We start from the raw sequence: 23,310 nt of genomic DNA, 5'->3' as shown, positions 1-23,310 counted from the left end.
GGAAAAGCGCAGAAACCGGGGCCTGCCGCCGGCGTCCGCGCACGCACGCTAGGGCGGCCCAGCGGCTAGCAGCGGTCTTGAGCTTCCGCCGCGGGTGCGGGCAGCTTTAGGGGAGGCTTGCCCGCTCCCAAGATGGTGGCATCGTCGTCAGGGAGGGCGGTGCCACTTGGCGCAGCGGCCAATAATCTTCCGGGCTGCGCCGCCCGCAGTGCACGAGAGGCGGAAGCGCCGCGGGGCGGCCTTGTCTGTCCCGGCTGCGGCCCCTGCCGGTTACATAACCCGTCGCGGGAGAGCCCTCGCAGTCCCTTGTCCGGCTTCCCGGCTACCCCAGGATGCGCTGAGCCCTGCGACGCCGTCCGCTGCCGCTGGCTCCCATCCGAGGTGAGGTAGCCAGGGCCTCGGCGGGCACAAGTCGGGGTGGTGGGGAGGTCTCAGTCGCGACCCCGACGGCACTCGCCGGCCGTGGGAGGCCGGGTTTCCGGGAGAGCGCGTCCGTTTTTCCACCCCTGCGAGACTGCGCTTCGTGGCGCCCAGTTGGTTTCCGTGGCGGCGGTGGAGCGTCGGGAGTTAGCTTTTCCGGGGACCCTCAGCCAGTGATCGCAGGAATTGGGAGCCAGGAAGGCGGCATCCTCTGGGTTTGCTGGAGGTGAGGGGTCTAGTCATGTCTTGTAGCTCCAGCTTCTCTTTGGGAACTTGTTGCACTGGTGGTACCTGCCGACTTGTCTGAACTCGTGAAAGCAGAGGACCCTGCTTTGGGTCCCTCTGCGTCTTCTCATTCCAGAAGTACTTTTGGTATTGCAGCAAATGGAAGCTAAGCTGAACCTCCATAATCAACTCTGGCTTCTTTCTTCTAAGTTGGAAAAAAAAAAAAAAAAGAAAAAACACTTGTCAAGGAGAAGAGGGTTGTTTTCTCCTGAGAAAATTGGGCCGGGGTTGTGGAGAGGGTACTCTGAGCCTTTCCTGACCTCCAGCAAATGTCTGCCTGCCTCGCTGGTGTCAAAACCCAAGGCTTGGGGAGCACAGGCCGCAACAAACATAAACTTTGGCTGCTTTATTGATCTCTTAACTCTGCCAAGTCCTTGAGCATGTGCTTTTGGGTCATTCTTGTCACCTTTTGGTCTTGAAAGAATAACAGCCTGACAGTGTGGCTCACTGGGTGGCCTGAGTGCTATTCAAGAAAGAAGGTTGCCAATTACAGAGGTTTTCCTTTGTCAAAGCACTGAAGACATAAACCACCGGAATTAGTGCCTGTCCGACGCAGCAGGAAATCACCTAGCAAATACTTGAGTCCACACAACCATGTGACATGGGAGGAAAGTTTTAGAAGTCTGTAACTGTGCTACTGGCTTCAGTGTCAGAAAGAGGAGGTTCTGGGACACACACACACACACACACACACACACACACACACACCACCCAGCAGTGACTGCTCAGTTAGTACAGCTAGGATTCAAGGCTAGAGGAGTCTGACAGCATCATTCTAAAGTGGTGCAGTCGTCATGACCGTATTGTCCACACCTCCTCTTAGGGGGTTGTAAACACAGAGGGTAGTATGCAGGACGTGAGCCCCTTGAGAGTGGGGACGTTCTGGCTCCTGCAACAGGTTGTGGGTTGCTAGACTTTCATCTCACGGACCCAGACAGCAGCACATCAGGCTTCCTGGGCTGGGTTTCTATGGAAATTGTTAAAACTCGTCAGAATCAGGTTGGTCTGGTGTCAACACACCAGCACCAGCATAAATAAAGTCTATGTGTGTCCTGTCTTTGCTGTCTTTAGCCTCTTTCAGTTGTAACTTGAAGGGACTTTGTCACTGTTTTACCGCCCACACCCACACACAGTGTGGAGAGTATCTTTAGATTTGACTTAGCCAAGTTGCATAGCAACAACATGCTTCTGACCAGAAGGGAAGATTTCTGGATGCCAGATCTGAGGGATCTAAGATAGCCCTGAACCAAGACCAGGAAGCAGCGGTCCTCAGTGACCAGGGAGTGCTAAGGACTAGATGCTGTTGGTGCCTCAGTGTACGTCAGTGCAGCGTAAGGAGTGGCTCAGGTGGGTAGAGTCCTAATAGACGTTACAGGGGAGGGTAGAAATGGGAATCTTGGGACTTTAGCTCCAGGCACGGAGTGTATCTGCTCTGTCCAAATAAGACAGACGTCCCGTGTACTTGAGTTGAGCATGCTGCTTCTCAGGGTGCTTCTCATCCGTGGTGGCTCCTCCATATCTGTATCGTATCTCCACCGTCTCCTGGAAGAGTTTTGCCGCCCTGGTCCATCCTCTGCAGCAGGCAGGACTGAGGAATGGCCTGCTTGTGCAGGGTGAAGTGCGTCCCAGCACAATGCTAGTCTGCAGGCTGGTGCTGGAGGTGCTGGGGCTGTGTCCAGCTCAGTTCAGCAAATGGTTGGAAGTAGCCTTGGTGGTAACTTCAGGGCAGCCTTCCTTTCCTGTACACCGTTCTTCTCAACACGGGCACTGATAGAGGCTGGCTGGAGAGCTGGGGGTCTGTCTGAAGCCTGGATAACTCACACTACTGCTTGGCCCGTGTGTTTACATGGCAAAGACAAATATATGGGAGATTATTCTCTTCTCTGAGCTCCAAGGGGTTGCTCAGGGTGTATGTGGTACACATCTTGATCCCAGGATTTGAGGGGCAGAGGCTGGTGGGCCTCTGTGAGTTCAAGGCCAGCCAGGTCTACACAGTGAGTTCCAGGACAGTGAGGGCTACATAGAGAGACCTTGTCTCAGGGGGGAGAAAAAAAATAAGAAAAGACTCAATCATATTACAACATAGAAATTTTCAAATGTTTCTTCAAATTATAAGTAGACGACTATCTATTTTATCTGAGAATAGCCTCTTAGCGTTGCCTTTTAAACCCAGCACCCTAGGAATAGCATGGCATTTTGAGCACTGGTGCTAGAAATAAATGCCAAAGCACAGATTCAGAGTTCCAAGGAAGAGGAGGTGGTTGTGGACAGAGACTTAAGAACAAAGAATGGAGACAGCCCGTGTTGCCCTTGTTTCCATAAGAAGGTGAAATGTGCTTTGATACTTTAAACACCTGTTTTTAGGCCATAATGGCACACACTTCCAATCGCAGCATTCGATGTCGAAGCAGGAGGATTGTCACAAGTCTGAAGCCAGCCTGAGATACATAATGAATTTTCAAGTAAACATGGGTTACATAACAAGGCCCTATCACAAGCCAATAAGCTTGTTTTCAAAGCTCCCAGGTTATATCTATTTATTTATTTATTTACTTTTGTGGAATAGTTACTGTTGCCAAAAACACAACAAAAACAAAACAAACCAGGAAAGGATGAAGATGGCTTGCAGTTAGGAATGCTGCAGGGGACTTGGAACCCTTCCTCATCTACACCGGCTGCTTGCAGCCACCTAAAACTCCAGCTCCAGGGGACCTGAGCATCGGTGAGTGTGCGGGAACACATGCAGCCCCACGCACAATAACAACTCTTTAAAATAAATAAAATGAAGCTGGTGTGATGCCTCATGCCTGTAATCCCAATGCTCTCCAGGCTCAGGCTGAAAGTCCGAGAGCTTGCTGTTGGGGGGTAGGGCCTGGAGATGTGGCTCAGTAGTTAAGAGTGCTTGCTGTTCTTGCAGAGGACCCCATTGGATTTGGGGTGCCCACCCACAACTCACACAATCATCTGTAATTCCAGTTCCAGCGGAGTGCAGACATACATGTCAGCAGATAACAATGAATGCTTTCCCTCCCTCCTTTCAAGGGTTTGACGCTGGCCTGACCAGCACAGAGTGGGCTAGCAACTCAGAAAGACATTTTTCCCCTTTGTTTCTGAAATGGGGTTAATTTGGGCACAAAGGCTTAGAAATAGGTGGGTGATAATTTTTTTTTCCCTTAAGTACCAAAAGGGGAGTCTTTTCTGGAAAAGAGTTTCTGTCATTCCCTTGGCATTCACAAAGTGCTGTGGAGGGCTGCGCACACTTAATGTCTCTTTGAAAGATGCAACTGGAACTGCAGTTGTAACCTGTTTGTGGTCTTGCTGCTGCTGCTCTCCTGCCCTGAGTTTCAGATTACTTGGCTTATCCTCTGGCCTCTCCTTTTAACCTCTCACTGGTGTGTGTATAAAAACTGCTCTGCCTAGCAAATAAGCGCAGTCTGCTTAGCAGACAACACACCCCTCCTTATGTAAAGTCAAGTCGTTTCCCTCATAGACCCTGCAAGAAACCAGTAACAGTTGTATGAGGGTGGGATGAGGACAGGATTTTTAATTCTTCCTTCTGCTGTATTTTTTCTTTAAAAAAAATGTTTTGTGTGTGTGTCTGAGTGTGTATATGTGTACCATGTGTGCAGTGCCAGCAGAGGTTAGAAGAAGGCATTGGGTCCCTGGAACTGGACTTAAGTGAGGGTGGTTGTGAGCCAGTGTGGATGCTGGGAACGGATCCTGGATCCCCTGGAAGGCCAGGAAGCGTTCCTGATGAGTGAGGCAACTCTCCAGCCCCTGCGCTTGTTTTCTTTTTGTCTTTTGCAGTGGTAAGGATTGAACCTGGGGCCTTGTGCACACTAGGCGAATGCTTCAGCACTGAGCTGTGTCTGCAGCCCATGCATTTTTCATGAGTAGTGGAAGAGCTTCCTTCTCCTTCTAAAATGAGGATTTCTTTTTTTCTTTTTTTTTAAGCCTTTTATGAAATGGTTACCTTAAGACTTGCAAAGGTTTCTAATTGTGGATTTTGTCTAAGCACTAGGGTTGGTTCTTTGCTACTTACACAGGAACCCTTGAAGATGTTTTTGCAAGGCCGCTCAGCAGCCACCTCCAGGTGCCTCCCTGTGGCCTCTGTACAACTTCAGTCTGTTTAGAACAGTTATTTCCAGCATCGGTGCACAGATACCTTGCAGAGGTCTGCAGACATACAAGTCAGCTCTCGGAATGTTTTAGCACTTAGTGGGTATTGATTCTACTCATAATTTGAGGACACTGTCAGATTTCCTTGTCATTATTAATTAAAACAATCCATGAGATTATCTCAATATAAAAATGTGTTCAGAATTTTTACACTCAGTCTTTATTTTTGATAATAAAATAGCCCAAGCTCATTGCGGAAGACTCAAATAGTATGACAGTGTGGAACAGAGGACATAAACATCTGCCATGATTGTTGAGGGAAATTTAGACAGGAGTGTGATTACCCTTTAGGTAAGGTCTGCTGCTGCTGCTGCTGCTGCTGCACAGTGGTAGAATGGACAGGTAGGGTGCCTCAGGCCTAGGTGTGATCACAAATGCCAAAACAACAAGTTGAGCTTATGACCAAGTGGTAATTTATGCAAAATGTAATAACACTTATATAATATATAAAATGTATATTACATTCTGGAGGAAAGCAAGTGGAAACAATAGAGGGAAGATAAAACACTTGAAAAACAACCCCACGAGAGACGGAAAGACTGAAGAAGCGGCAGGGCTGCCTGCTGCAGGAAGGGCACACGTGAGGTGCTGAAACCAGATACCTCTGTCTTCGTGTTCTTTCCTTGGGCGGCCAGGTTTCCGTTCTTCTCCTGTCCTCACCAGCACAAGGGCTTCTGGTAGGTGTTCTCTGTGCAGCACCAAAAGGGTTCTTGGGCGGGATGAACCCTACAGGAAGTCGTGTGCCGAGCAGATACTTTCCTGTGTTTTTGTTTGTCTCAGAAAGACTGCTCAGACTTTTTCTGCCACTGAGGATGACCTTGAACTTCTGAGCCTTTGTCTCTAGCCCAGCTGCTGGGTTCTTGTCTTTGATTTTGAAACAGGGTGGTGAAGTATAGCTCAGGCTGGTCTTGAACTCATCGTCCTTCTGCCTCAGCCACCTGAATGCTGGGAGTCTAGGTATGAGCCACCACTCTCAGCAGTGTTTTACTATTTTTTTATTCCCACCTTTTGAAATCTAGTATTCTCTGTAGGTAGTTTTGTTGTTTTGTTTTCACAACCCTTTCACTGAGTTGAATTAGGAATTTCATTCTGAGCTCACTTACCCTGCCTGGCAGCGCCTGCTCTGATCCCAGCAGCCTGTTCTTTGTGGCCTCCATCCAAACAAGCCACTGAGCTTGAACACTTGATTCTCCTGCCTGCCCCTCCTGGAGGCTGTGAATGTTATGATTACTGTTAGTGTGCACCACCAGGCCTGGCTCCTACAGTGTTCACGATTGAACCCAAGACTTTGTACTTGATTGGTAGGCATTCTACTGGCTGAGGCACATGCTCAGCCTTCACTCTGCATGGTTTAACAGCTCTCTCCAGCCCCTCCTCCATAACCACTTTTTGTTTTGCTTTTTTTCCCCCCAAAACAGGATTTCTCTGTGTAGCCTTGGCAGTCCTGGACTTGCTTTGTAGTCCAGGCTGGCATTGAACTCACAGAGGTCCGCCTGCCTCTGCCTCCCAAGTGCTGGGATTCAGGCATGTGCCACCGCTCCTGGCCATAACCATTTTTAATTGCTAGTATCGTTAAATTTTTTTTTAGCCAATTCTAGAATCTCCTACAGGTGGAATCCTCCTGTATCATTATTTCGGGTTTGGAGAGATGTGTCTCAAATCATATGCACTCAATGTATATGGTCCAGGCTCCCTATAGAACACAGAGACTTGCGTGTTAAGCGGGGTGCCGTTTGGAAATAGAGAGATGGGTGTTTTCTTGTCACTCTGAAAATTACTCATTTTTCTACTCTGCAGTTTTGGGAGCAGCACAGGCAGCCATGGCGATGGCTTCTCACACACAGGCAGCTGCTCATTTGAACAAACGAGCTGTGAATAGTATTTGTTGCTTCCTTCACCCTCCACTTAGGCCCTGAGCCCATATTACCGATGTACTAGACAGTGGCCTTTAGCAATCACTAGTGTATTCCCTTTTCTCTGTTTTTCCTCAAGGAAAGAATTTCCTTAAATTCACTTCTGTTCACTGTTCAAACCAGTAAACCCTGTGTCCATGGAATCTTACATAGGCCTTTGGGCCTATGATTCCTGCCTCACACGTCAGGGAGCTTTGAGGAATCTTGCCTCGTGCTTTGCTTGGAGGAAGGCCTATGATGACACCGGCCTCTGCTGTAGAGGGAAGAAAGATAAGGGTCTGAGGAAGTGTTGGCCTGAGCACGGAGCAGCAGGGAGTCTGAGGAGAGGTTTCCTGAGCCAAGGAGGCAACGAGGCAGTGGGGTCATTCTCACACAAGCAAGGCAGAAACTGGGCACGGTGAGTAGGAGCGAGATGTGGGGAAGGCAGGAGGCAGCAGCTGTGTGGAGGTGCATCGCAGCAGGGCCAGGCCTGTTGCAGGTAGTACTGAAGGAGGGGGCACACATGGTGCTCACAGCCTGTCAGAGAGGAGTTTGCATGAAAGATGCTGTTGACAAATGTCAGAGCAGTGTGCCTAGGCCAGGAGAAAGATCTTGCAGATGTTTCCAGCTTGTGTCTGGGAGAGATTTTAGAATCTTCCTGAAATCATGATAGGGAAACCGAGGCACACAACTACCTTGAAGCCCAGGGCTACAAAGCTCGCCTCAGGATTGCTGTGGTTCTCCTACAACATTTAAGGTAGAAATCAGGATACCTCAGTCTGAAATGTTTCAGCTGTGTCTCCTGAAGAAGACCTTGTCCTGTGAGAGAGGACCTCACCTAAGAGTTAACAGCGGTTTCCTAATGCTTTCCTATACCTGTGTTAGGTTCACTACGTGTCTTGATTTTCATTTTTATGGAGCAGGTTGAGGCATTACATTTGGTTCTAGATCTCCTAGTCTCTCTTCATTTGGTTTTTTTTTGTTGTTGTTGTTTTGTTTCTTTTTTTCTCTCATTTACGTTGATATCTTTAATGTGATTGACATGTCTGTCTGTTGGCTGTCACTTCCCTTCTTGCTCTGTGTCCACCACCCAGGGAGTTGGGTTTTAAAGCTGTAGTTAGGTTCAGACCCAGGATTTTCAGAAGAAACTCCAAAAGTTTGGGCCATACCCACCGGTCACACTGGAGGCACAGGACACTGGAGAGCTTGGCCCAATGGTGTGGGGTCTCCTTGTTTGCACAAGCTAAGTCATGGGTGTGTCTGTGTCTTTTACCTGTGCCTCAGCAGCCTTTGCCTCCTCCAAATTCCTCCAGGAGTCTTGCTGCACTTGGAGATTTCCTCTTGAGCTTCCACAGTGGCGACTCTGAGTCTGGCAACTTTCACCGGGTGGTTGTTGTGTAAAAAAGTCCTCCTTCTTAGCCATGGGAGATTAACTGCACAGTTCCTTCTAGAAAAATAGGATAAGTGTATAGTTCTTTTCTTTTGAATTACCTGCTGAAAATAATGGTGTTTTCCCTTTTGGAAGAGTTCAGCATTTGACTTCCACAGGCCTAGCCTACAGAGTGAGTTCCAGGCCAGCCTGGACAACTTAGGGAGACAAGTCTCAAACAAAAACAGGCCTGGGAAGATGGCTCAGCAGTTAAGAGCACCGTCTGCTCTTGCAGAGGTCTTGAGTTCAATTCCCAGCAATCACATGGTGGCTCACAACCATCTATCATGAGATCTGGTTTCCTTTTCTGGTGTGCAGGTGTACATGCAGGCAGAACACTCTATATGTAATAAATAAATAAATCTTAACAAAAGCAGGGCTGGCAGCATAGCTTGGTGGTAGTATGTTTGCCTGGTGTGCCTGAGGCCATGTTTGTGATCTTCAGCCTACCCTTCCCTTATGGTCATTAGCATCTGGTTATTCTCAGGAGGAGAAACAGTACATGGCCTGCCCTCCCCCGCATCCACCAGGCTGCTGGAAGGGGTCTGCTGAGCCCAGGGCTCTCTTTGACACCGAGCCAGAGTCAGACTTGGGACCATTTTGCCTCTGTAGGTGAAGGAATGACAGTGAAGAGATAGAAGACCATCCAGGCAGGAGCTGTGGTCACTCCTGGGGGAAAGCTGAAGGGTGGGGTGCTGCTCAGGCGGAGAAGAGAGAGGTACAGCCCCGAGGTAGTCAGCTCTTGCCATCTGCAACCCCAAGAGTGCTTTCTGCGCCATGGGAGGCTCTCAGCAGTCTCCCACCTCACCCACCTCCTGCGGCAGTTTAGAGGAGGAACAGGTAAGCAAGCCTCCCAGTCACGCTGTCTCCTCTCCCTGCAGGTGTGAATGACAGAAGTGGTGCCCTCCAGCGCCCTCAGCGAGGTCAGCCTGCGCCTCCTCTGCCACGATGACATAGACGCTGTGAAGCAACTGTGTGGCGACTGGTTCCCCATTGAGTGAGTGCTGGGCTGGGACGCACAGGGCTGCACGTCCTCAGACTGGCAGCAGCGGCCCTGACAAGACCATAGTGGGCCAGACTTGCTGTGTAAAGTTGGCCAGCTCAGCAGTGCACAGCAGGCCTCGTGCTTGTCTGCTTCTCACCTTCCTCTCCTCGAGGCTCTGCTGAGATAGTTCACTCAGGGAGGTGCCCAGCGCTACCTGTCCTATGCGAGTTTAGGAGCAGCTTCATGTAAGAAGTCGGTTAGACGTGCTAGCATATGTATGTGTAGAAACGCAGTGTGGCTGCTGTGGCGGCATAGGCCTGGGGCTGGAATTCAGGAGGCAGAGCAGGAAAGGGTCAGGACATACAGAGTCAGTTTGAAGCCAGCTTGGGCTGTGTGGGAGAGACCCTGTCTTTAAAGGGGGTTATTAGTTGTCCAGGAACAAAAATCTGTTAACTTTATTTCCTGACAACGTTTCTTCCCTTCCGCCCTCTTTCTTTTCCCAAGTACTAAGTGAAAGCAGACTAGAGAGCCATGCGCTATCCTATTGCTCCTTCATTTCAAAACAAGCATGGGCTAAAAGCCTCTGTGTGCTGTACAGGCAGGGCGAGGACCCGCCCACCCTTCATGAGAACCATTGCCAACACTACTTTAGCAGAAGATAGGCCACCAGGAGAAGAGACCATACTGTGTGTCATGGAAGCCTTCAGATTAAGGGTGGATCAGAACACCCATGGTGAATTCTCCATTTCTGTGCTTAGGTTCAATGAAGCGTGGACTGCCGTATAGAGATTATTAGGCAGAGAATATTATCTACTGTGGGTTGAAGGCGAGGACACAGTGAGGCCTGTCTGCTCAGGCTCCCTCTTTCTAGGCATTGGTAGGACCCTTCTGGAATGAGGATTGTGTTAGTTTTGTCATTGCTGTGACCAAAACACCTGGCAGAAACAACCTGTGTATGACAAGGTTTATTTTCCCCTTCAGAGGTTTCAGGACATGTGGCAGAGAAGGTTTGAAGGGGCAGCGCACATTACAGTGGACAAGGAGTAGAAGAGAGTGGTTAACAGAGAAGGCCACCAGCGAGCTATTCCCCCTAAGGACATGCCCTCAGTGACCAACTTCCTCCACCCAAGCCCAGTGCAGAATCTGACTCTTGACAGTGCCTTCACAGACACACCCAGAAATGTATTGTTCTTTTTTTTTTTTTTTTTTTTTTTTGGTTTTTCGAGACAGGGTTTCTCTGTGTAGCCTTGGCCATCCTGGACTCACTTTGTAGACCAGGCTGGTCTTGAACTCACAGCGATCCGCCTGCCTCTGCCTCCCGAGTGCTGGGATTAAAGGCGTGCGCCACCACGCCCGGCTCCAGAAATGTATTGTTAATCTCAAGGGCTCGTCTCGTTCTAATCAAGCTAATCAGTGGTGTCAGATCTACTGTGAGACAAGACGGGACAGAGACCTCTGCTTCGTACACAGAAAATCAGATTGGCCTCAGAGGAAAAGGGTTCTGTGGTTTCTGTGGTCCATACTGGAGTAGAATAATTCTAAATTGCGTGGCTCATCTTAGAATGAGAAACAAGCAGCAGCTCTGTGTCTCTCTTCTGCACCTTCTCTGTGGGAAGCATCATTTACTAGCCCCAAAGTGCTACAAAACTAAATACTTTCAGCAGTTTGAGGTGGAGTGGATTATCAGTACCTGTGGGTTCCTTTGTTTTTACTTGGCCTTATTTCTAAATTATTGTATGATATGAAAAACAGTTTTGTTTTGGTAAGAAAAACAGGCACAAACTGCAACATTAAGCTAAGCAAGGTCCTTTGAGTCATGGGTATTTCATGAGTCCTAGCCTTATCCTTGTTACTCTGCGCCAGCAGGACATTTCCCCAACCCCTGTGCATCTCTGTTGAGATATAAATTGCCAGCTCCTTAGGGATGTGGGCTAACTGTGCTTAATATGATGAAACATAAGCTATCCTTCAAGTTAGAATCCCGCTACTGAAAAGTAACGCCAGGAAATAAGAGTGTCAGTAAGTGCAGAAAAGAGGCCTTGTAGAGGACTGGCTGGGCTTGTTGGGACCCACATTGAGCTTTAGGCCCATGTATCCCTCAAGTGCCATCACTTAGTCATGTATGTCCCTACCAGTGTCTAGAAAGGTACTGTAACCCCTAGTGTACATACCTGTGACCTTTGGCTCTGCCTTGACTCACCTTGTCTAGTCTTCAGTGCCATAAAGTCTCAGGGAGGACCATTTGCATGGTCAGTTCTCCCCGTCCACCATTTTGGTCCTGGGTATTGAACTCAGGTTTTGAGGCTTGTCTGTAAGTACTCACTAGCCGTCACAGAATTTGTCATCGACCGCCCAGGTGTTGATGGGACACTGAGGGCCCTGAGGTCCTGGCTCGCACCGAGGAGCAGGCTGCCTTGTGCTGTCCCTCCAGGACCTATTCTATGGAGACAGTTTCATGGGAGGTTTTTCCTCCTTTCCTGCATCTTTTGTAAAAAGTTTACAAGTGGACACATGGCTTCTTTGAGAAGATAGCTGTGAGGCTCCTAGAGACTGTAAGTGCAGGAAGGGTCCCCAGGACTCACTTGGAGTGTGCTCTCTCCCTCAGGTACCCAGACTCATGGTATCGTGACATCACGTCCAACAAGAAGTTCTTCTCACTTGCTGCAACCTACAGAGGTGCCATTGTGGGAATGATAGTAGCTGAAATCAAGAATAGGACCAAAATACATAAAGAGGTATGTCTGCGCTGCAGTGCCGTGGCCCTTGTGGCGGCTGACATGGGATGGTGCAGTGGGGGTCACGTGGGTCACATTGCCAGCTCTTGCTGGGGTCTCAGCAGCATGTGACCTGAGGACTCGGTAGCAAACGACATTCGTATCCAGTTGGTTTCTCTGTGTGTAGGTGTAAATGCATGGGCTTTTTTCCTAAGGATTATTTATTATTATCATTATTGTGTGTATGCCTATATGGAGGTATATACTCACAAAACCCAAAGATGACTTGCCTGACACTAGAGTCATAAATGGTTGTGAGAAGAGCAGTGCATGTTCCTAACTGCTAGGCCGTTCCTCCAGCTCAGTGGCATGCACTTCCGTTCATGGAATAGTGTGAATAACGAATGGGGCCTACTAGTGGGTTTAATAAGGATGGCCATGTGTTGTGTGACATGAGGATGCCTGTGCTTTGTGCTGTTGGCACTGTCACAGAAGATCCAATATTGCTGTACTTTGTGGAGGGAAATGGCAGGTTTCGGTTAGGAATTAGTGAAAATGTATCTCTTTACCCAATTTTATGGACCGTTCAAAGACTTATCTACCTCAGACCCCTCAGGGATTTGGGCAAGTGCTTTAAGTGCAGGCTGAAAGAGCACAGCTGCACACCTGTGTTCTGTGTGGTTGGTTACAGCAAGGAGTCTCCTGGAAATCTTGATGACACAGTATTTACCACAGTAAGGAAAGGAAGTCCTGTCAACCAGTAAATTGTTTTGTTTGGCTTGAGGTTGCTTCCTGTTTCTTTTTCTTTTCCTTTCTTTCTTCCATTTATCTGTCTGTCTATCTATCTATTTATCTATCTATCTATCGACAGGGTTTTACTGTGTATTAGCTGGCCTGAAATTCAGATCTGCCTGCCTCTGCCACTCAAGTGCTGGAATCCAAGATGTGCACCCCACACCCAGCCTTGCTTGAGGGAAGTGAGATTGGAACTGCAGCTTGGGGGCAGAGTGCTTGCCTAATATGCAGGAGGCCTGAGTCCCATTCCCAGAGGAAGAAGAAACGCCCACTGAAGGCTGCCCCACTGTGCACACACCCATATCTTAGCACGTTGCTTGTTTGGGTTTTGTCTAGCCCAGTCTCCTCCTGAGCCAGTGCCTCACGCTGATCATTGCTAAGATAGAGAGCCAGGGCCAATGCCCTTTGGATCTTCCTCTTTGTGCTGGGTGCTGTTTCACCACCTTGTGCCTTGTTTCTTCATGATCCTTCCCTGGGACTTTTTCCTAGTGATTGTCTACTTCCACCATGCGCACTGCCCGATGCTCTCTTGACTGTGTTTACCCTTTCCACAGACTTGGGGCCCCTTCTCTGCCTAGCTTTTTGGCCAGCATCATTAGCCAGGGTTTCTGTTAACTGGAGCCGTGAGTTTCTCCCCTCCCCACGTTTGCTGTGTCCAGGCTCACTGTAGAAGGGGGTGCTAGCTATCTTAGTGCATGGGAAGCAGAAGATCCAAGTCTCCCAGCATCCTTTCTTGGAAGGGAAAACCTTACACATGGCCAATCTTTCTTTTTCTTAAGAGGTTAGAATAACGTGAGAACCCCATGGCCAGAGTCATGACTCTCTCATGAGGCATTTTTGTCCAAATCAAGATAGCCATGGAGAACCATGCTATATACATTGCAGTGTGCAGCTCTGCCCAGCACTGACAGCAGAGCAGAGTGGATAGCCGTCTAAACGGCTCATCGTGGTAACTAGGGACAGCATGGTTTTCTCTATAAACCTTTACAGCTTTGTACTTGAACTGACAAGATGGTTCAGCAGTACACCTGACAGTCTGAGTTCAGTTCCCAGCACTCCATGGAGGAGCGAGGGAACCAGCTTTCAAAGTTATCTTCTGAGCGATGCTGCACATGCATGCTCACCCCGACACACAAATAAGTGTAACACAACTTTTCACTTGTCTACTATCCCACATCATGGTGGCTGTGTCACTACTTGTTGACAACCTACTGGTTTTGTGTGTGTGTGTGTGTGTGTGTGTGTGTGTGTGTGTGTGGTGCTGGGATCAGACCAATGGCCTTATGTATGCCAGACATGCACTCTATTGTTAAGCTACATTCCCACTCCCAGCCATTGTCTTTTTGTTTTGTTTTGGATTTTCAAGACAGGGTTTCTCCGTGTAGCCCTGGATGTCCTGGAACTCGCAGAGATCCACCTGCCTCTGCCTCCCTGAGTGCTAGGATTATAGGTGTGTGCTACTGTACCTGGCCAGCAGAGTTTTTAAATGTGTTTGCAGTGCAATTCTGGCATAAAGTACCAGTCCACTGTCCCTCCTCATAGGTGTCTGTCTCACTGTAGCAGCATTCTGCCCTCAGCGCCTAAACTCTCCTGGTTCTGGCGGTTGGGGGGTGGGGTGGGGGGGCCGTCTTTTGTTCTCTTTGTTCTGCCCCTTCCTGCCTTGTGGCTTCAGGATATGGAGAGCGGACACACAGAGCCCAGGTAGGCTCTGCTTGGAGTCTGTGTACCCAGTGTTGCCCTGACTTTATAACTTTCTCTTTAGGATGGAGATATTCTAGCCTCCAGCTTCTCTGTGGATACACAAGTTGCGTACATTTTAAGTCTGGGAGTGGTGAAAGAATTCAGGAAACACGGCATAGGTAAGAAGCAGAAAGCTCATGGTTCAAACCACCCCCCCCCCCCCCCCGCCCCAACCAGTGACACCTCCTGCCCCAGGTCAGGCATCTTTTCTGAGGTCTTCAGCTCAGAGAGGCCCCTCATTCTCTTCTTCCTTGTCCCTATTTGGGGTCAAACCCTGTCATCCCTGTCTTCCTAGCCTCAGGAGGGAATAGGCCTCCCATAGCTCTCCTGCTGCCAGGCATAGTCCTGCGTGTGGGCAGGTGTTTTCAGTTCAAAAGAACAACAAATGAAGACACAGCCCTTCCCAGCATTCATCAGACACTGTGTCCTCAGGCTCTCACTTTACTCTGCCACACAGCAGGGAGTAGCAGTCCTATTTTCAGCCCCAGCTTGTCTTTCCCGCACTCTCTGGATCCTGGTTTGCATGTCCTGTTGTTGACAGGTTGGTAAGTGTCCTCAATGGACCCAGAGCACCTCCAGGATACAGCTGTGGCCCATAGTAGTATGCAGTTCCTGGGCTCTGCCTGGCTAGGATCTCTTAGGGGCTTTGGCAGTGGGAGGTAACCAGGGCTGGTTTCAGATCTGGGCATATAGCCATTTAGACTCTGCAGAAGCCATGGCTCCTTCTGTGTCCTCCTAACGGCCCTGCTCTGGGAAACCTTCATCTCCTTTCCTCAGGTTCCCTTTTACTAGAAAGTTTAAAGGATCATATTTCCACCACCGCCCAGGACCACTGCAAAGCCATCTACCTGCATGTTCTCACCACCAACAATACAGCAATAAACTTCTACGAAAACAGAGACTTTAGGCAGCATCACTATCTGCCCTATTACTACTCCATCCGAGGGGTCCTCAAAGATGGCTTCACCTATGTCCTCTACATCAATGGCGGCCACCCTCCCTGGACCATCTTATATCCTTTACTGCTGGAAGGGAACAGGAGAATGCTTCATGGTTTCCAGGCTAGAGGGCTGGAAGAACCAGAAAGGTAGCTGGAACTGTGGCCACCTTCAGGTGACAGTCACAGGCTTAGCTTGCAGCATTGTTCCTTGACTAGCCTATGGTATGGGCAGGTTGGGTACACCTGATTGGTTGCATATGTTAGGAAAGCTGGCGCTCCTTGGCACCTTCAGCCCAGCAGCAAGCTTAGGTTTTAACTCTTTGGGCCCAGAATTGATTGATCTACTCAAGCAATATAGAAAATGTCCTATTCTAGGGTCAGCAGTAAGCACAGCAGATGCAAGCCTCACCCCATGCAGCCTGTGATACAGAAAAGGAAGCAAGCAGTGACAAAAGAGCACACGAGTCCAGACCTTCCTCGGGGAGCTGCATGGTCCAGGGTGCATTCCACCCACCCCACTTCTCTCCTCTAGTAATGTCTTTGTTAGGTGGGAAGGAAACCAGATGTCCCAGCAGTCGGGGTAACAGCCCAGAATAGACCATCTGTGCCTGTGTGTGTTTTTGAAGAAATGATTCATTTTAGAGGGAAGTAAAACAAGAAATGACCTAAAATTCCACAGGCTTAGCTCACTTGAAGTCAGGCACATATGGGCGTCCAGGGGTTAGTGCTGCAGGAATATTTCCTTGTTGGGGTGAACTCTGTCCCTCTGGAGAGCTAGGAACACTTGTCTTGTAGATCCTGCCCTGGTCTTTGTTAATTGCCTTATGGTGGTTGTCCTATATTGATGGTCCATTTAATGAGCCTTCCTAGTATTCTCTAGGGTTTAATAGGCCCTTGGCCTCCAATTGAGTGCGTTATGCCATGTGGGTACAGTGCTGTGGGTCACCGCATGCAGAAAGGGCACGTGGGGCACGTGGGGTGTCTTCCTTGACAGAGCCCACAGACTACATCCAGCACCTGGGCTCAGCACTTGCCAACCTGAGCCCCTGCTCCATCCCACACAGGATCTACCGGCAGGCCCACAGCCTGCTCTGCAGCTTTCTGCCATGGTCCAGCATCTCCACCAAAGGTGGCATCGAGTACAGCCGTACCATGTAACGCCACTGGGGCAACCTCCACCAGGCCTCTGTCCTCAGCACTCTGTGGAGCCTATTTTCCTGTCTGTCTGACTTCTGCTGTCCTTTTGGAAGAGCTGGTGGCCACCTGCCAGCCCATCAGCCTGCCCCAGCTGCAGGCCCGGTGCTATGCTGGCTCAGGAGCAGAGTGTATGCCTGGTCGGTCGTCAGCAGGTAGGAACAGATGGTAGGACCTAGGGAGCCTGGTGCTTGCAGCAACAAGAAGTTTGTAGGCAAGGCACCTGTGAGCAGTTCACAGCGGGTCCAGAAGCCTTTTGAAGAGCAAGAGACCAAGGCCTCAAACCACTTGCCAGAATTCATTTTGCTCCCTGGACCCTGCGTGCATGCGTGTGCGCGCGCGTGCGTGTGTGCGTGCATGTACATAAACATGTGTACATTTGTGGAACCTAGAGCTCGACACAGGATATCCTCCTCAGTTTTTCTCCACCTTCCTTTGGAGACAGGGTTTCTCATGGAATTGTAGCCCACTGATGTAACTGGACTGGCTGGCTAGTGAGCCTCCGAGCTTCTCTTGTCTCTGTCTCCCCAGCTTCTTATATGGTTGCTAGAGATCAAACTCAGGTCCTTGTGTTTACATGGTCATCTCTCCAGCCGTAAGTGGCTTTCTTTTAAGAAGAAATATTTTTAAATCTCTTTTGAGAATTTGAGGGCATTGGGTCCTCTGGAACTAGAGGTACAGGTAGTTTTGCCATGTAGGTGCTGGGAACTAAACCCAGGTCCTCTGGAAAGAGCAGCAAATGCTCCTAACCACTGAGCCAGCTCCATCTCCCAAGGCCCTGAACAAAATTTTTTTCTTTTTTGTTGTTAATATGGAGGATTTACATAACTCAAACATTGGGAAGGTACAGAAAGACCACATAGCTCTTACCTGAGGCCCTAGGTACTCCCCTTCACAAGAGGCACACAGTGATCTCTGGTCCATGCCTGCTGCTTCTCAGAATTCTCTCCAGACTTCCACTCCCACTCCAGCGCCCTCACCAGTGCATCTCCATGTGGTGTTCCTGAGCCCCGTGTGGGCTTCCTATGCCGACAGCTTGTAAATCAAGACAAGACTCTGCTTGGATGCAACCATTTTAGTTGCTGAGTGCCGGAGGCTGGGTTGCTGCGGCACCCATGCCATTGCCTATCCCCCTAGAGGCTTGATAAACATTCAGGTGGCAATCTGGCTGTTGCTTGTATTTGTAAAGTCCCACGGGAGCCTCGTGGCCATCACTAAGACAGGTGCTGGAAAGGGGTTCATGTTTTGGCAAATGGCCTGATGGTTGAGGTGGGTGAGCATCCTGCAGTGTCTTCATGTGCCCTGCTCTCTCCCCTGCAGGCTCTCCTTCCACCTGGAGCCCTTGTCCCGCCTCTAAGCACTGGCACCACCCAATGGCCTGGCAGGTGTGGCTACATTGACTGGGGAAGGGCGTTCCAGGCCTTTCCCCTGCCTCCTTCCTGCTCCTTCAGCTCTTTCCTACAAGATGGACTGGACTTTGCTGAAAACTATCAACTTCTTTGACCTTGAAGACACAGCAACCTTAGAATAAAGAGGCACAGCAAAGAGAATGTCAGGTTTTTGTATAGGAATGCCCTAAAGAAGCTAAGACGGTGGAAGCAGTTCTCTCTTCTCCACGAAAGGCTGGAGACTGGGGAGAGCATGAGTGGGGCTGGCCCTTCACAGGAACTTAAAGCTTCAGGAATCAGCCCTCTCCATAGACAGTCAGATGGACAACTCCAGATTCCATGGTGGCTTCCTGCTGTCCAGAAGGATCATCTGCCTGTTGGATCCTGGCATGCTCCACATAGCTGACCTACACTGGGAGCTTGGCCAAGGACAGGTAGCTGTTGGCTTCTGGGTTCCTTCCGTGCTCATCCTTCTAGAAGCTAAAACTTCAAGGCCTGGCCAAATGCAGACGGAAGGAGGCTCAGTTCTACACTGGGCATTCTGCTGCTGTGGACCTTATATGGGACCTGGCCTTTGCAGCAGGGGGCAGTTGGCGCCTGTGGGCCTTCAGTCTCAGAGACAGAGGCTTTGTCAGTACCATGAAATGTGCTTGCAGCATACATCTCGCCCTTGTGCCCCCAAATGTTGGTTGTCAATGGTTCTGCCCAGAATTGCTGCAGTGTTACAGGAACCCTTGCAGGGCATCCTCACAGCCCCTCACTGTGCCAGACTGAGGGGGATCTCCCTCAGCATCTCCTGGCTCAGGGCTCTCAGGCTCCAGAGCCAGATCAAGGCTGCCTAGCCTCAGTGAGGGAAGGGTCCTCACAGAGGAAGGCCAAGGCAGGAAAAGTATCCCTCTTCCTCAACAGAACTGGCCAGCAGGTAGCTGGTATCCTGATTGGTTTCGGTTGTGTACTGAGGCCTCAGCCCCGCATCCTCTCCCTTTTCAGTCAGTGGTGATCATGTGATTTTCATTTCTGCCTTGTGTGGTCAAGGAAGAGGCTTCCCAAAGGTTCTGACTTGGACACTCATAAATCCAACTCAAAGGCCTCAACCTTTCTCCCTCCCTTCTGTCCCGTAATTACTGCAGTGTCCAGCCCAGTGTTGAACAAATCGTAGTGTGTAGTCTCATTACAAATAAATAGACCTTCACTAGTCTTACCCTGTCTCTTCACACTGCGTGCTTTGCCCTTGTGGGCCAGGGTTGTGGGGTGGGGAGCTTGCTTGCTTGCTGTATCCTTGGTGGCTCAGCATGCAGGCAACTGTCGTAGAGAGGTGGGGGACTGGGGTGGGGGAGATTGTGAACTCGTGAGGGCTCCTGCTGCTAAAAGCAGCAACTGGGCTGTTTCTTAAAGGTCCTTAACCAGCTGCCTGACAGCTGGCTCTCAGCTTTGAGTTAGGGCCTGGTGCAAGGGGGCAACTGTACAGCTCTCTCACCCAACCCTCCTGTCTCCCACTGCCACATTAACTTAGGGAAGACTCCAAGAGGAATTCAGGCACATGGTCAGCAGGGGCCTCTGCCTTGCCCTGGAGGGTGTTGGGTGTTGTCTGGAGACAATTTAGGTGGTCCAGGCCTGGAAGAGGGGACTCCTGCCATTATTGGGAGGCTACAGAACATCCTCCAGGACACAGAATGGGCCTACAAGAGCCTTGAGTCAGTCCCAAATGTCAACACCTGAGGTGGTCAACACCCAGGCACCTCAAATCTCGTCTAGCTGGGAGGACACCTATGCCAGTCCTAATGGGTCCCCTCCTGGTTTCCTCTTTACAGCAATCCTATCTTCCATCCTTTTGCCCTGTGTGAGGCCTATTGAGACCCTGCTTGCTGTCTTGAGCTGTCATGTTCAGCAGCTTCTCACCCACAACACTTTCCTGGACCTGGCTCCTGACTCCGTGTAACCCCCAAGGAAAGCTTCCTGGGATTGAGGCTGTGTTGACTGGATTGACTTACAGACAGACAGACAGGAAGGTGCAGGCCTTGGCTTTTACTGAGATTAGACCTGAGGACTCCCTGGCCTCTCAGGAACCCGATTCTCTGCTCAGCCTGGCCTCCCAGGTCCAAGTGGCTGACCGGAGTTTGGGCAGGCTGCAAGGGCATGGGCATGCTTCCATTTCTTCTGTCCCTCCCATGGGACTTCCTCCTCCCACCCTCCTCATGCTTTCCCCAGACTAGCCCAGGTCTGGTGCTGGGCACCTATGGGGGCCATGTCAGTGGGGAGGGCCGCTGCTGGGACTGAACCCTTCCTCAGGAACCCTGGCCTCCTCCTCCTCCTCGGCCATCCTTCCCCTGCTGTCCCCAGCCCTGGCACTTGGGCTCCTTATGTCCTCTCCAAGGCCCCAGAGCGGGTTCTCTTGCACAAGGGACACATGGTCTCCTCCAGGGCTCTCCAGGACCTCTTGGGCCTGAGTCCCAAGCCCTCAGGGGGACCAGACTGGGAGGGGACACCCTTGGCTGGATCCATGCCGGAACCGGAAGCTGAGGAAAAAGGAAAGAGAAGTCACTCAGAGGGGCCTGGCCTGAAGCCCTACCTTGGGAGTCCCTGGTATAACCTTCCAGACAGTTGAAGGGCTTGGTGCTATTTCTTCTAAAGAACCAGTGAGGGTGAGAAAAATGTCAGTGGGGCCAAGCTGATGCATCATGAGTCCTCCACTTGTGAAATGAACTGACAGAGTTGGCCAAGGCCTATCAAAACCCAGAGTGAGGTAGGAACCCAGAACTCTTAGTCCCAGATCTCCTCTGCCTCACACCTTATCCCAACTGGCTTTTGCTGTGGTCCAGTTGCATTGTACTCCTGAGAGTTCACAGGACCCATTGTGTACACCCATGTTCTGAATCAGTGGTGGGGCACCCGATCGAAAAATTAAACGAGATCTTGGCCCCTGGAGCATGACATTATTTTAGTGTGTCCTGGCCATGCATCCTTTCTCATTCTTGGCAGAAGGCTAGGGAATGGAAAAGGCCTATTGGAGTTCCCTTGAGCCTTTCCTTCATGACTGCAGTCCTGCCTTAACAGAGCTCACCTTTATTTCCCAGGATGTCCCTGGGCAGTTGGGCTTCCAGAAGGGCTGAGCAATGGCTGTTACCTGGACCCGGGGTCCCCTGTGGCAGGTCCAGGGGCCACGCCGAGCCTTCAGGCAGTGGCAGGCTGCTCCCAGCCATGAGCCGGCCTAACCAGTGGCCTCCACATTGGCCAGCTGGCTGCATGTAGCCTGGCAGGTAGAGAGCCAGGCTCCGGAGGTGACGCAATCGGAAGTTCTTGGGCTTGCTTCCCTGGGCACCGGGGCCCTGCTGCTGCTGCTGTTGCTGCTGCTGCTGCTGCTGTTGCAGCTGCTGTTGCTGCTGTTGCTGCTGCTGCTGCTGCTGGGCCCCCAGACCTCCTTCATAGATGTTGGGTGGTGTGTCAGGGTGGCTGTGGCCACCTGGAGCCCAGCTCACTGCATCTGCAAGAGAGAGAGAGAGCAGGAGGGTGGTGGCCAGTGGGCCCAGCAACTGCAGAGAATGCAGCCCACATGATAGGCTCCACCCCCAGGCTATCCTGCCTCACTTCTTGTCTATTCCCATCACTCCTCTCTGCTCCCCTAACAGAGGGGCCTAAGCAGCCCAGGACTTTGGCACCAAGATCCTGTTCAGCACTGCAAGCGCTTTTTGTGCCCTCCACCCCAGAAAGAGTGTGCTGGCACCACTATACAGTGTACAGTGGATACAAGAGGAAGTGACTGGCCCAGTCCTACAGCCTAGATTCAGAGTTACTCCCTTCTCAAGCATGCATGTCTCTGGGATCTCCCCAGTAGCTCTGGGCTCAGGTTGGGGCAGGGTGGCATCTGTGCTGCTGCTCCTCCCTGCAGCCAGGCACCTTCTCTTATTTGAAGCTCAGAGAATGCACAGACCAAGGCTTCCATGGAGGGCCAGTATGGTGAAGGAGTAGTGGCCAGGCCTTGTGTGCAGCAAGGCCTGCTCTCCCGTGCCAAGGGCGTGGGTCCGCGGGTCTCCCACGGCAACTGGTCCTTATGATGTCACAGTAAAGACTCTAGTCTTCCTGGACCCCTTAGTTTGGGAAAGGATGGTATCAGGTCAGGAGTAGGGTGGGAGGAGCATAAGAAAAGGGGCCAGACACTTCGGGTAAATTCACCGGTCCTCAGATTCAGAGCAAGGCACATAAAACAAGTTTAGCTAGCTAGGCGTGGTGGCGCACGCCTTTAATCCCAGCACTCAGGAGGCAGAGACTGGTGGATTCACTGTGAGTTCCAGGCCAGCCTGGTCTACAAAGTAAGTCCAGGACAGCCAAGGCTACACAGAGAAACCCTGTCTAGAAAACAAAACAAAAAAACCAACCCCCCCCAAAAAAAAAGTTTAGCTTTGGCATGCTGAAAAGTCATTCCCTGGGGGTGAGGTTTTAGGGGCTCAGCTTCCTCATCTGTGGTTTGGAGTACAAACCTGGAGAGAGCTGACTCACTCTGAGAAGGTGTTTCTGGGTGACACCTAGTTGTCCATTTGCTCATAAGTTGTTAGGCACTGTATAGATAATGCCAGGGTTTTTTGTTTGTTTGTTTGTTTGTTTGTTTTCCTGTTTATGTGGACAAACTGGAATTTTTGTCTTGCTGGTGGAAATATAAAAACAACTGCTTTGGAATCAACCCAATCATAAAAAACGTATGCACTAGTCACAAATGTGTGGCCATATTCCACGTACTGTAAATCCTTAAGCACCTACTGCTAGTGTGCACCACCATGTCCAGGCCAAAGGCACCACCTTTACGTCCAGCATCTACCCAGCTTGGGGCTTTGCCTTCCTCTTCGCCCACCCTTCTTGGGTCATCTCTTCTCTCCCCTAGCCCCCCCCCCCCCTTTTTTTTTTTTTTTTTTTAAATTTGTCGCGGTTGTCCCAGACTCGCGTAGCAGTCACTAGGAAGCGGTCCCTGCTCAGCCTGGGCTGGGGTATGATAAACCAGCCCGAATCAGAATTAACCAGGGTTTCCAGGACAACCTCCAGCACGCGAGTCTGGGCACCCATTTCCCGCCTGTCGTGAAGACCAACTGTGCGTGCACGAAATGCCTCCGGGTAAAGTTCGCGTAATCCTCCCAAGATAGTGTATCTTCGTTCCGGTTATTTACCGGCTACTTTAGGCGGCTTCGACTCCAGGGTTTAGCTACGCTTTTACGAATACGAAGACTCAACCACATAAGGTGATAGTGCTCTCTATATAGAAGTGAAGCAAATGAGAGCCACAGCGGGACCGGAGCCAAAGGCGCAGTGCAGCTCGCAAGGTGCGAAACGCCGCTGGCTGGTCTGTGTCGTGCGCATGCGCGC

The 23,310-nt window shown here is 50.5% G+C and overlaps 2 protein-coding genes across 4 annotated transcripts; one reads left to right on the top strand and one right to left on the bottom strand.

Annotated features, from left to right (window-relative positions):
* Positions 1-216: 216 nt before the first annotated feature.
* Naa60 (N-alpha-acetyltransferase 60, NatF catalytic subunit) lies at positions 217-18,174 on the top strand. 3 transcript variants are annotated; one of them, XM_051167576.1, is made up of 7 exons: positions 217-381; positions 9,087-9,202; positions 11,796-11,925; positions 14,462-14,558; positions 15,217-15,452; positions 16,382-16,728; positions 17,894-18,174. In XM_051167576.1, exons 2-6 carry the CDS (start codon positions 9,093-9,095, stop codon positions 16,535-16,537), a joined length of 729 nt encoding a protein of 242 aa, XP_051023533.1. In that variant the 5' UTR covers positions 217-381; positions 9,087-9,092; the 3' UTR covers positions 16,538-16,728; positions 17,894-18,174. The 3 variants fall into 3 exon arrangements, with proteins under 3 accessions (XP_051023533.1, XP_051023534.1, XP_051023535.1); XM_051167577.1 differs by lacking the exon at positions 217-381 and adding an exon at positions 400-646; XM_051167578.1 differs by lacking the exons at positions 217-381; positions 9,087-9,202 and adding an exon at positions 9,825-9,923.
* A 1,797-nt stretch (positions 18,175-19,971) lies between these two features.
* On the bottom strand, positions 19,972-23,304 carry C25H16orf90 (chromosome 25 C16orf90 homolog). The gene is made up of 3 exons (XM_051168107.1): positions 23,238-23,304; positions 21,023-21,442; positions 19,972-20,477 (listed from the first exon to the last, which is right to left on the bottom strand). Exons 1-3 carry the CDS (start codon positions 23,302-23,304, stop codon positions 20,320-20,322), a joined length of 645 nt encoding a protein of 214 aa, XP_051024064.1. The 3' UTR covers positions 19,972-20,319.
* Between the last annotated feature and the right edge of the window lie 6 nt (positions 23,305-23,310).

This window comes from Acomys russatus, chromosome 25, assembly GCF_903995435.1.
Source record: "Acomys russatus chromosome 25, mAcoRus1.1, whole genome shotgun sequence".
Classification (NCBI taxonomy): Eukaryota; Metazoa; Chordata; class Mammalia; order Rodentia; family Muridae; genus Acomys; species Acomys russatus.
Note: the sequence above shows the minus strand (reverse complement) of the source record. Positions and strands in the feature narration are given on the sequence as shown.